A 12,893-nucleotide genomic window follows, 5' to 3' on the forward strand; every position below is an offset into this window, starting at 1 on the left:
TCAACACAATTTAAATTTCAAATAAACCAAAATAGCTATTTGTGTATTAAGAGCGTAAAGTAGTACCTAGCACAGACCGTACCTTGTTTATTGAGAGAATATTGACGCGCGACGAAGAAGCGCGGCATTTTCTCGAAATCGACAATGTACATTTGCGCTCGCAACACACACCAGACTTTTTCTCAATCGCAAGTATTAAGAATATACAATGTGTTTAAAAATGGTTGTTCATTAAGTCGACAATGGAATTCAAATTCAATATGCCGCTTCGTCCATATGACTATTGTAGTTTTCAAGTACTGTCATCTCTGTCAAATCTTTGAATTAGCTTTTTACTCACATTTTTTATTTTCTCGGCAAAGTTGTTTAAAGTGTAGGGTTTGGCTTGATTTGTGTTGTGTCCCCTAAATGGGGGAGCGAGCATTTTTTCCAATTTGAGAAAACGTCAACTTTGCACTACAAACTCGAAGCGCAAATATTTATTTTGCATAGCGAATGTAGGAAAACAAACTTAAAACTTATAGACTACACAGTAGTATAAAACTTTTGGTAAAAACATATTTGGTTAATAATTTATTACAACAACGAAAAAATCAAAATCATTTACCGAAACTATGAAGAACTTAATGGTTTTAGTTTAAACTAATTAGTTTAACGTTGCAGTTTTGTGAATGATAAAAACACCTGAAAAGAAGTAAATTTCAATAAAACCAAAAGTATACATACACCCTATTTACCTGTTCTAGACTTGTCTGGCCCAAGGAATAGTCTTCAATATTTAACTTCTTTTTACCCTTTTCTAAAATTCCAAACATTTTTGACAGAGGGATACTTTTGTCTGATATCTGATAAGTTAAAATTTCTTGGTGCTTTTCGCTTTGTATTGCACTGGGAAAATTGCTCATTACAAAGTTTTCAATCGGTTTTAAATCAATATCATCCCCACTTGAACTCCTACTAACTTTAATAGTTAACGTATATCTTTGAGCAAATTTACTTTTCAGATGTTGAACAGATCCCAGACACTTGAAACTGCCATTAACCATTATGGCTAGTCTGGTGCACAAAGCTTCGCATTCTTCCATAGTGTGCGAAGTTAGGATTACACATTTTCCGTTATCTCTAAATTTGCAAATGGCGTCCCATAGATACCGCTTTGTCACAGGATCCATTCCTGTGGTAGGTTCGTCTAGACATATAATTGGAGGATCGGCAATCAACGAAATAGCAGTACTCAGCTTTCTTTTGTTACCACCACTAAGTTCTTTAACTTTTTTATTTATATGCGGTTGGAAATCAAAATCTTCCGACAATTTTTTGGCCAGGGATTGGCAATTCTTCCTGGGAATTCCCCTCAAAAGACCAAACATTATCAAAGATTCTTTGGCTGTTAAGTTGTCAAGTAGCGCGTCAAATTGAGGGCAATATCCAATCAACTTCTGGACTTGCTTGGTTTGATTCTTGATGCTAAAATTTTTTACCCATGCTTCGCCGTACGTAATTCTTGTATCACCGGTAATCATTTTAAAGGTGGAGGTTTTTCCAGCACCATTTACGCCCAACAAACCAAAGCATTCACTTTTTTTAACACCCAAACACAATCCGTTAACTGCTAGTATTTTTTTATAATACTTTGTCAAATCTTTGACCACCAACGTGTAATCTTCTTGTAACTGTGATTCAGATGTGCTACGAATTTTTGAATTTTCTTCCTCAACGTCACTGTCTTCTTCTTCAACTTGCTGGGGAAGCTTTTTTGTGTAATTTCCACAAATGTAGTCTTTAATTTTGGAAAATGTTTTATATTCTATCGTATGAAGGATTAAAAGTAAAATTAATCCAACTAAAAGTGAGTAGAGCAGATTTCGGTTTATCCCTGGACTGGACCATGTGTAATAAGTTGGTTCGCGAACTAGAAATGATCTATCAAGTCTCAAACTTGTTATTTTGATAAACTATTAACCACAACAATGACGTTGTAACACCGCACTTGTATTGTGACAAACCAGACTCCAACATTTGTCTTCATTCATATTTGGTCTATATTCAACACATGTTTTGACAGCGTATTTACACATCTTGTGGGTGGAAAATGTGGTGTAAATGTCTCTAATACTGGTCGCCAATGCGTAGTGGGGGAATATTAAGAAAATCCAATGCAGAGTGTCAGCAACATATTCCAAATGTAATTCACGATTTTTCAAAATCTGAACAACCAGAAAAGCAACAGAACCAGTGAAAATACAGAAGAGCGTCATTCTGGTGTAACCTGTTGATGGAACATTGAAGAGGAGTGACGCAAGATACATCATTGGTAACATAGCAAAACCAAAAAAGAACAAAATGAGAAACATTCGAGCTGAAAAAGCTACTTAAAGGTTTTACATGCAGTACCAAGGAATACCTAAGTCTTCTGTCGACCGGAAACCGTCTTCTTGGAAATATGCCAATGTTGCAATGACTGCTATTATGGTAATAACAAACGTCAGAAGATCGCAAATGAAGCAAGTCAACCAGAATATATAAACATTTACGCCAGCCATGAATTGCAAATGTTTTGCTTTGCAAATGCGTTCTTTGACGCAGAACAAGACATAAAATCCGGATACGAAAGCCATTCCAAATGTGATATTAAAAGCTACTTGGAAACCCATACTCTGACCTTTCGATAACTGTGCCATTTTTGAATCAGCCGTAAATGGGAGTGGATGATTTGCCCATTTTATTGAGCGATTTTGGCCGGCTAAATGCTTATAAACTACGTTTAAGACAAGACCCAAGGCTAGAGGTGGAGAATGGTAGGGCCTGTTGTTAAACCATGCTGTAATAGTGGTCAAAAACGAGCCCAATGGTTTGTCAAAACTAGCACCAACGATGTACCTCAGTCTAACCGTTGACGGAACAGTTTTTGTCTGAAAAATATATTTGTAATAGTTATTTACGTCGTCAGTTATGAAAACACCAATTTTGTTTAACAAGCATAATCATTGCCAAAACAAGCGCAGCGCAGTTTTGTAAAAATTATGCAGTTTAACAATAATAGGCTTTTCATATCGTATTACATAAAAAAATTTTCCTAATTCCGTCGTAAATTAAAATTTATTTCTGAAACTTTATTAAAGATAGTAGTAAACAAATCAGTTATTAGCCTCGACTGTTAACGAGTTTCGTAATACACTGCTCAAAACGAATAAGGAGCCACGTTATTCTTATTGTAATACAGACCGATCCAGAAATACTGAGTCTGTTGGCAACAGTGGACTTAAATTTTTACGGATACCAATAGAGTACGCTTCCAGTTAACAACAATTTAACATTCTTGTGGGGTTGTACCTCAAAAATTGTCAAGAAAAATTGAATTCGGTTGCAATGTTGCAAATTACGAGCGCAAATACTTTCAAATGTGTTGCCAACAGACTCAGTATTTCTGGATCAGTCTGTATTTTTTTGTAACTCAAGAAATAACAACCAAACTTCGTGGTCACTAAATACAGAGTAGGTAAAAATTGACTTCAAAAAAGTGATTCAGTTTTGCCTTGGAGGGCAATTTATCCAGAGATAAATACATTTATGCACTTTTGGCTTCATTTTCTTTTTGATTGTAAAAGAAACAACATGAATGTTGATGTGCTTGGTAGACCCCAAAGGGGTAGAGTCTTCTTAACGGAAATTCAAATTGCTCGGGTCATCACGCTAATTCAAGAGGGCCATTCCAGACGCGATGTAGCCAGATTCCTAAATGTTAGTCGCTCTGGTATAAATAGGGCCTGGAGTCGGTATGAAATGTTTGGTATTGTCCGAAGGCAACCTTATCCAAAGCGTGCAAGGGTAACTTCGGGAAGGGAAGACCGTTTAATACGGATTTGGGCTATCCGACAACGCCAGACGGTTGTTTGCTGAAGAACATGGCTACTGGACTTTGCAGTAGAGGAGCGACGTGCTATTCACGGACGAATCCAGATTCTGTTTGAATCTCGTTGATGGACGTGTTCGAGTCTGGAGATGTCGAGGTGAGCACACTTAGGCAACGTTTACGGCAAGACCAGCCGATCCAGGACCTATGTCACGTTGAAGCCATCCTCGTGGAATTATGGGAGAAATTCGACGTTTAGTCGAAAGTATATCCCGGCATTTTGCTGAAGTGTTAAGGGTTAGAGGAGGGCATACCCATTATTAATTATAATGTTCTGTCAAGATTTCAATATACGCATACAACGGTTATGCGCACATTTATGCAATTTTCGATTTTTCCTATAAAGAGTACGAACAGATCTCAACAAACTGTACTGTAGTATCAGAGAAAAGCCTAAACCAAATAAATAAAAAAGAATTATAATAGCAATACGTTCCTGTTAAAAACTATTATTCATTGTACAAATGGCTCCGTTTTCGTTTTGAGTAGTGTATAAGTGACAGTGCATCACATCAAAATTAAGTTAAAACCTGACATTTGGTAACGGGATTAGGATATAACAAGTGTTCAATAATTGTTTTGGTCGTGGTTTGCTGTGGTTTTCTCTTTCTAGCATGAACGTAGGTTGCGTGACAACGTATCATTGATAAGTTCATATGGTTTGCTGTGAACTGTCTAAATGTAGTCTTATTTTTGCATTTAGTAGTTTTTGATAAAAATCACATTAAAAATCATAGTAATTGTATGCAGACGTTCAAGAATTTACTCTGGAAGCTCAGTTGAACGTGTGAATTTTTGGCCACATTTTTGGCCTGACACTGTCATCTGTCATTGTTTTGTAATGTTAACCGAGACATACGTTTTTTGTGACAATTGCCACATATAAGCGATCTGACCAGAACAATTATTGAACACTTGTGTATATTAAAAAACAAGTTTTATAAGATCAGTCTTGAAACACGCATTCAATTACAAAAACGTGCGGCGTTAATCACGAGTTATTTGAAAGAATGAGTGTTTTAAGGTCTTATAAAGTGAGTTTTTTTATACTATTTTTTGTAATTTGCCCCCTTTTTGCCGTTTTTAAACAATAGTTATTTAGCTACACATAAACTTTATCATCACATAAATCACATAAACTTTACTTGACCCATATACTATGAACTCTCAATTTTCAGAAAGTTTTGCTTACCAAATTTCTAGTCACTATAATTAGGTTTTTCCTCTATTTTTAACTCCATATTTGTGTCAAACCGTTTTAGAATCACAAATTGGAATTAATAGTATATAAAAAAACTAGTTTTATAAGACCATTGTTGAAGCACAAAAAAAGAGTGTCGTTAGCCACGAGTTTTTTTTAAAAGAATGAGTGCTTCAAGGTCTTATGAAACGAGTTTTTTTATATTATTTTTTGTAAGTTGCCCATATTTTACCGTTTTTAAACAAAAATTATAATTTTAATCGATTTATTGATTTTTGTGACGGTTGGGAATGTCTAAATTTTGAAAGTGAAAAATTGATTTATAATTTTCGTCTTATCCAAATTTGGTTAAAAAACAGGAGTACGGATGATGATAAAGGTAATCTTACAAGAAAGCCCCTTGAAATTTGTTAAAATTCGGTCACGAATTTGCTTCCTGCCTACCTAAAAATTTTCATAAAATGTTCCGTCAAATAATGACTATTATGACATCGCACTCGATGACGTTGGGTTCTTTAATATACCTATTAAAGCATCAAAATGGCGGCAAATTACAAAAAAGTATGTTCTGATCTTTTCTTTATTACCAAAGAAAGCATTGTTTCAGTAATATTTTTCACATTTTTCACATTGTATCCTTTAAGTGTTTTTACATACAAGGCTGAAATCGAATTATTCGCTTTATCTTCAAATAACGTTACTGGGTTGCGGTAGGAGTCCAATGTTATGAGCAGTTTTGGCAAATTACGCGATTTATTAGAGTACTTTCCCGTAAGAATTGCCATTGTGAGAATCACAACAGGGATCAATATCTGAATAAACAGCAAAATCCATGTTCGTTTTAGTGATAGATTTTTTTTCATAAGCATTGCCAAAAACTGATTTGTCATTAACTTGAAACCGGTTAGAGTATTTTGAGGACTTGATGTTTCATTTATCTTATTCTCATTGTTATAGTTTTTGTTTAATTTTAACTTGGTGTTCACAAAGTGTTGTGCTTCTTGGTCACGATAAGAACGAACTCTAAAAACACATTTTGAGAGAAGCAACCAAACTCTCTACTCACTTCATAAAAACTTCCTCTAAAGTTGTTAGAGAAATACCGTAACTGCGGACGCCTAAAATTTTACTATTTTCTTCTAAATCTCTTAACATGACTTCAAAAACCGACGAGTGTTCTTCGGCTAGTAGATAAGTAAGTTCTGATCCAAGATTACCATGCACCTAAACTGATTCATTGCTTCAGTAAACAAAACTAGAGTGTTTATACCAGGATATTAGGGATATATTTTTGCAAGAATCGCGTTACTTGTTCTTCTTGACAATTTGGGGCTTTGTTCATGATTAGATAATATCCAGTACCGTATTTCTTCTTTAGAAAGAAACTTGAGCCGCAACATTGTAACTCACCCCCGGCCATAATCGCAATTCTATCACCTAATAAATCAGCTTCGTCCATAAAATGTGTTGTTAAAAGTATCGTCCTTCCGTGTTTTTGATTCTGAAGCAAATCCCACAAAGCTCGTCTTGCTGATGGATCCATTCCGGCAGTGGGTTCATCAAGCATGACAACCTTCGAATTGCCACACAAAGCCACACCCACACAAAGCTTTCTCTTCATTCCCCCTGACAATGTAGCCGATTTTGCATTAGCTTTAGTTTGCAGTTCCAACAGTTCAAGGTATTTGTCAATTTCTTCATTGATATCTTCACGTTTCAGTCCTTTAAGTTTGCTAAAAAAGTATAAATGTTCGCGGACAGTGAGCTGATCGAACAGGATGTTGTGTTGAGGACACAGTCCCAGACATTTTCTAACTTTGTCCATATCCGTTCTAATGTCATATCCACAAATGAATGCGGTACCACTTGTTGGAGGAAACATTCCAGTTAACATGGACATGGTTGTTGTTTTTCCGGCACCATTGTGTCCAAGAAGGACGGTAATTTGATCGTTATACATGTTGATAGAGAGGTTTTGAACTGCTGCTTTTTGGCCAAAAACTTTTGTCAGGTTTTGAATGTGTATACCGGGACTGAGATGATTGGGTTCTTTTTCAAAAAATGCGTTCTCTGTAATAACACTGGACAAGACAACATCTCCTATAAGAGAATTACAACTAGGATTGAAGGGAAAAAATTGATTACTTGCCCAAGTGGCGGCGATGGCCACACCAGTATGAAGAAGTAAAAGGAAAGTACCAAGGAAGTGGCACACCGTACTCTCCAGGAAAAACGCCTTCGATGTATATTGCAACAAAGAGGTAGATGAAAGAGTCTATTATTAGCATTATCATTATATGAGCAAGAGTTAAATTGTCGTCAGTAGTGTTAGGTCTTCCGACATTCGACCACTGTATTCCTTGAGGAAATATGGAATAAATTAAAAAGCTGGTTAAAAACAAAAGATGTTACCTTCGCTAGTACCTTCGTACATTATCATTAACTGGAACCCGTAAGCCATTGCAGTGTTCAGTGCAATGCTTGATGCCAATTTAGCAGAAAGATTGAGTTGGTCGTACTGTCGTACCAAAAACATGAATGGAACAAATGACAGAAACCACATAAGACCAGCCACTGCCGCAGCTATATTGGCTTTGGAAAAAAATGCACTTATCGCGAAACAGAAAGTAATAGTAGCACAAATATACAGCATTAAAAACACGAACATTACTGTAGGATCCGTGTATGTGAAAATACTATGTTTACTTCCCGGGTACCAGGTGATTTTTAAAAGTATTAAAATCATAATTATTGAAATTAAAAGGAAAATAAATTCTTTGATAAACCATGCACTCCAATGGAGCCAGTTAGGTAAACCCATTATTTTCATAGTTTCCTAAAAAAAAAGAATTAATCGACTTCACTTACGTTTTGTTATTAACACACTTTGAGCTGATTTTCTTTTTCTAGTGTTATCATTTTAACAATGTTTATGCAAGTGTAAACAAAACTTAACATTATAATAATTCCCACAAAGCTTTTTAGAGCTTCCAGTAATGGGTCTTCTACCCAACTCGCATGTGGAAAACGTTGCATTTTTACCAGTGGCGGAAGAAGGCTGATAATTTTCATTTGAAAATCTTTTAAAGTTTTCACTTTAAAATGACCTGCGATTGCCAAAATGTATGTTATGACCAGTTGCAAAGTCAAAAATCCTTCTTTAAAATAATCTACAAAGAAAACAGTAGGTAATACTGTTTGTTTCCAATTACACAATCCAAGCCAACTAAAATTCACTCAAAAGGAATGAAGTTACAAGTTGGAAGTTTTTACTAAACAACTATTCTCTGGATAAAAATCTCATAGTGAAAGAGCTTAAATTCTATTTCTGGTGTTGAACTAGTTTGTTTTCTGTAAACAGGAAGAAGCGAGCAGTTTTTTCAGCCGCTGTGTAACTTTAAAAAGGAGTGGATGCACCTAGCAAGTGCTTCGTAGGAACAAGCCTGGGTAAGGTTCTTACTTTTTCTCAAAATGCATATCATTTAGTTTTCTATCACGGTAGTACTGTGAAAATTTTAACCTTGTAACTTGACTCCCTTTTGGTGGTATATTTTTTGGCACATAGCAGTTGACTAAAGCTTGGACCAATTCTACTCAAACTTTCTGATTCATAATAAGTAGAATAATTATCGGGGTCGATACATGGTAATTGATTAATTCACTCCGAACCTGACCAAGTTAAAAGCATATCGGGTTGTCAAAAAGGTCGGATAAACTTTTTAGCACATCTAAAGTATTGTTCAGAAACCCCGAAAAAAATATTGAAAAAATTGGTATTATTTTTTTAATGGTGTATCGCCTTTTTAACATTTACAGAAAAACAGCTTGAAACTAAAAATTCCTTTGTTAGATCACTTACGTATGGTATTAGTTATATAGTTTACATTGTCATAAAAGCATTTTAAAGTGTCAAACAAATGTGTCAAACTTTTTGATGATTTTATATCATTTATTGTGAAACAATAATGTTTTTGGCAAGTGAATACTGCGACATGTACTTGGTTTATGGTGCAAATGAAGGAAATGCTTTAGATGCGGTGAGACAATATGGCATCCGATGTCCCCAGCGACGACAACCAAGCATTAATGCTTTTCGACGACTCCATCAGAAACTTCGAGAAAATCGCACCCCGGTTTCGGAATATTAAGGAATACATCCTGGAAGGCCTCGCGTAAGAAGAACTGTTGAGACAGAGGAAGCGATTATTGATGCAGTTGCCGAAATCCAAGCATCAGTTGTCGCCAAGTTGGTAGACTGTTAAACATTCCGTTTAAAACAGTTAATAGGGTGACGCGAGATGAAATGCTACATCCATATCATTATACAAAAGTCCAGTCTTTATTGCCAGCAGATTACGAACGGAGAATGGCTTTTGCTCAATGAATACTTGATAAAGATGTGGACTTTTTAAGAAAAATTTTATGGATCGATGAATCTTTATTTACCAACAACGGAATCTCTAATAGGCACAAACATCATTATTACGCAATAAATAATCCATTTTTGAATTTTGAAACGGGACGTCAGCGCAGATTTTCGTTGAATGTATGGGCTGGAATAATAGGAAACCAATTAATAGGTCCTCATATTTTGCCAGATCGGCTAGGAGGTGATCAGTTTTTAATTTTTTTGCAATATGATTTAGAAAATCATTTATTGGATGATGTGCCTCTGGCAGTCAGAAGAGAGATGTGGCTACAAATGGACGGTACTGGTCCTCATTACGCTATACCAGTTCGAAGATGGCTAAACGAAAATTACGAAAATAGGTGGTTAGGCCGCGGCAGTGCTACTCCTTGGCCGGCTAGGTTTCCAGACTTAAATCCTGTTGATTTTTTTTATGGGGCCATTTCAAAGACATTGTATTTATTCCACCAGTGCCGGAAAATTTAGCCACTTTGCAAGAAAGAGTTTTTGTAACCTCTAACTCAGTTACTCCGGACATGTTAGAACGTACCACAAATTCTGTTCAAAAACGTGTCGAAGCCTGCTTATTAGCAAATGGCAGAATATTTTAACATTTATTATAAAATACATTGTTTGTTTTTAATTTTACTGTTTATTAAATTGCTTTGTTCCTAAATTAATTTTCCCTAATTGTTGTAAAAATATCTATCTATTCCGGTTTCCAAGGAAACATTTGTACCTGATGCTAATTTCGACTATCGCTGTTGAGGTAACATAGCACAATGTTGCCGCTTTGGTCATTACTTTTTAAAGAATTACTGGCTACACGATGTCTGCACAAAAAAAAATCCTTCAAATTTGTGATCTCTCAGCTATTCTCCAGCTATGCTTAAAAGTTTATCCGACCTTTTTGACACACCCGATATTACAAAATACAAATTATAAAGCTAACTGGATTCTTATTATGATGTCATAATTAATTAATATCTACTTTATGATTTGATTTTCCAATTTAAAATTTGGATGTAAAACTTGCTTTGTAAAACGTATTTCATATTGCATTTTTAGCTGGCGTTATGTGAATAATTTTGTATTTGAATTATTTTTTGCCTATAAAAAAACTATTTTTACACAATTCATTTATAGTTATTTCTGTAACAAGTCCGCAAAATAGAGTGTTTTGCGGAAGTGTTGCATACAAACTTTTTTGGTACCAGCTCTCTAAAACAACAAAATTGTAAAATTCTTTACATTTCTAATTCACCCTCATTAAAAGTGCAGTCGACCCATAGTCATAACAACGACTAATTTATTGGTACGAATGATTTTGGAGCACGACGAAGGAGTACTCTAATAGAATGAGTGCTACAATTAAGTCTAATTTTTTCTACTTTCTATTTTTGTTGTTTGTTTTTATTTAGTTTAACTTATCAGAACCTATTCAAACTATTTCCTCTTAATTTTGTTAATTATTATAAACGACTTGACACTGTTGACAGATCACACACTAAATTACAGGTGACACGCAAGCCCAGCATTCCCAAAACAACTAAAAATTTACTAAAAGGAGTTGCACAAAAGTTCTCATTGTGAAACAAAAGTAGAAAAAATTAATTAGAATCCGAAAGATGTTGCTATGACGACTTTAAGTATTTGTCCTTTAAAATGACATTTTGCGGAGTCAAATCAGTTCCCAAATTAAGCATTAAGGAGCGTGTACCAAAAAAAAAGTTTATCCAAAATATGTACTGAATGTTTGGAAAAACTGCAATACATACCAGGGACCGCTCCTGTATTATTTTTTGCATCCCGCGGGCCTGGCACTTGATATAAAGGATACAAGAGATTTGTTTGCCAATTAGTTTGTCTGAGAAATTTGGTTCCAAACCGAAGTTCACTTGGAAACCTGAAACCATTTGCTTATTTTCCATTTTAACTGATTCAGAGAGTCACTAAAAACTATGGCTACAGCTAAACGTGTTCTCCACACCTTTTAGATACCCTGTATGTTTGTGTACCTAAGCGATACTTCCAAGTCATTTGATAAAGTGTCTTGTTTTGCTAAGGCATCGTCAAATTGGATGGCTGCGAATGTTTTGTTGGTGCTAGAGTCAAGGAAATGGGCTTCGAGTTGATGGGAATTGTTGTAACCGATGATCAGACCACCCAAAAGTTCTTGAAGAATTGACATTGATCGATTTAAGGCTTTATTCGAATTAGGAGAATAAACTAGGATGAACTTTCTGAACGATGTGTTGGCAAACTTTACTAGGAGTTTCCGATCTGTGGTAATATTCTTTTCAGAGCATAAAGTTGGCAATAAACAGTAGGGAGTGTAGATTTGTGGAGGCTTGGTTTCTGGATCTACTAAACTTCGAATAACAACCAAGAGAACTGAAAACAGGATGGGAGCTAATATTTCTATTATAGTTTGGACGGGTTTTCGGTATTGTAACAACCAGTTCTTCCATATTAACAAGAGGAGCTTGTCTAAATTTTTTACCATTGTTTCAAAAGTGTCACTTGTCAAATTGGCAGTTTATTTCACTTGTTTATTATGTGAAACGAGTTGAGTAGATACAAGCAAATTTTCGACTATCGATTTTCCAAACCCAAAAAAATAATAGCCCAGTCAAATTAGACTAATCGGTGGAAGAAGATCCTAGAGAATTGGAGTTTTTTTAAAAGCTTCCTTTACACTTGGGTAGACATATATCAAAAGTCTCTGAGGTTGGGGGACGAGCTCGAGGAGTGAGAGGGGGTTAAAGCAGCCTTTTTTTGGTTTTTTGCTTAAATTTCGGAAAGTGTTACTCCTATAAATTTTTATCTTCTTACCAAAATTAAAGCTGATAAAATTTCCTATAAAATGATTATATGTATTTTTCTTGTAGGACTAACCATAAGCGAGTTATAAGTCTGGAAACAAATAATCAGTAAGAAAATGTGTTTTAAAAGAGAATGTCTTGTGATTTGAAAACCTGACAATAAACTAAACACTTCATTAGAGGAGAAATAGGGAGACATGGGGGCACAGAAGTCTTCAGAATCGTCGTTAGATGCTGCATTTTCGTCTTCGTCTTAAACATCGCGGACTTTTTTTGTAGGAAACTTAATTTTCTACAACTTTGCCTCTTACATCTTCAATTGCATTCGCACCGTTTTGATAAACAAGCGACGATGCGAAAAAATATCGCTTAGAATTATCAATTTGCCTTCCAACTGATTTTAGCAATCGCAGCGAATACGGTTGAAGATACAAAAAAAGTGTAAGCTACACCTTATTTCTATCTTCAACGGTTTAGCTATAAATTTATTTTTCCGTACTTAACCATTATAAAATGAAACAAATTCGACGCTTGAGCGTCTTTGGA

At 35.3% G+C, this 12,893-nt stretch overlaps 1 protein-coding gene across 1 annotated transcript; it reads right to left on the bottom strand.

Moving 5' to 3' along the window:
* Nucleotides 1-585: 585 nt before the first annotated feature.
* LOC659273 (phospholipid-transporting ATPase ABCA3) lies at nucleotides 586-12,122 on the bottom strand. The gene is made up of 12 exons (XM_015984869.2): nucleotides 11,541-12,122; nucleotides 11,301-11,428; nucleotides 8,001-8,284; nucleotides 7,527-7,950; nucleotides 7,264-7,473; nucleotides 6,385-7,214; nucleotides 6,181-6,338; nucleotides 5,702-6,137; nucleotides 2,405-2,912; nucleotides 1,964-2,359; nucleotides 738-1,912; nucleotides 586-684 (listed from the first exon to the last, which is right to left on the bottom strand). Exons 1-12 carry the CDS (start codon nucleotides 12,026-12,028, stop codon nucleotides 652-654), a joined length of 5,070 nt encoding a protein of 1,689 aa, XP_015840355.1. The 5' UTR covers nucleotides 12,029-12,122; the 3' UTR covers nucleotides 586-651.
* Nucleotides 12,123-12,893: the final 771 nt, after the last annotated feature.

Source organism: Tribolium castaneum, chromosome 1 (assembly GCF_031307605.1).
Source record: "Tribolium castaneum strain GA2 chromosome 1, icTriCast1.1, whole genome shotgun sequence".
Lineage (NCBI taxonomy): Eukaryota > Metazoa > Arthropoda > Insecta > Coleoptera > Tenebrionidae > Tribolium > Tribolium castaneum.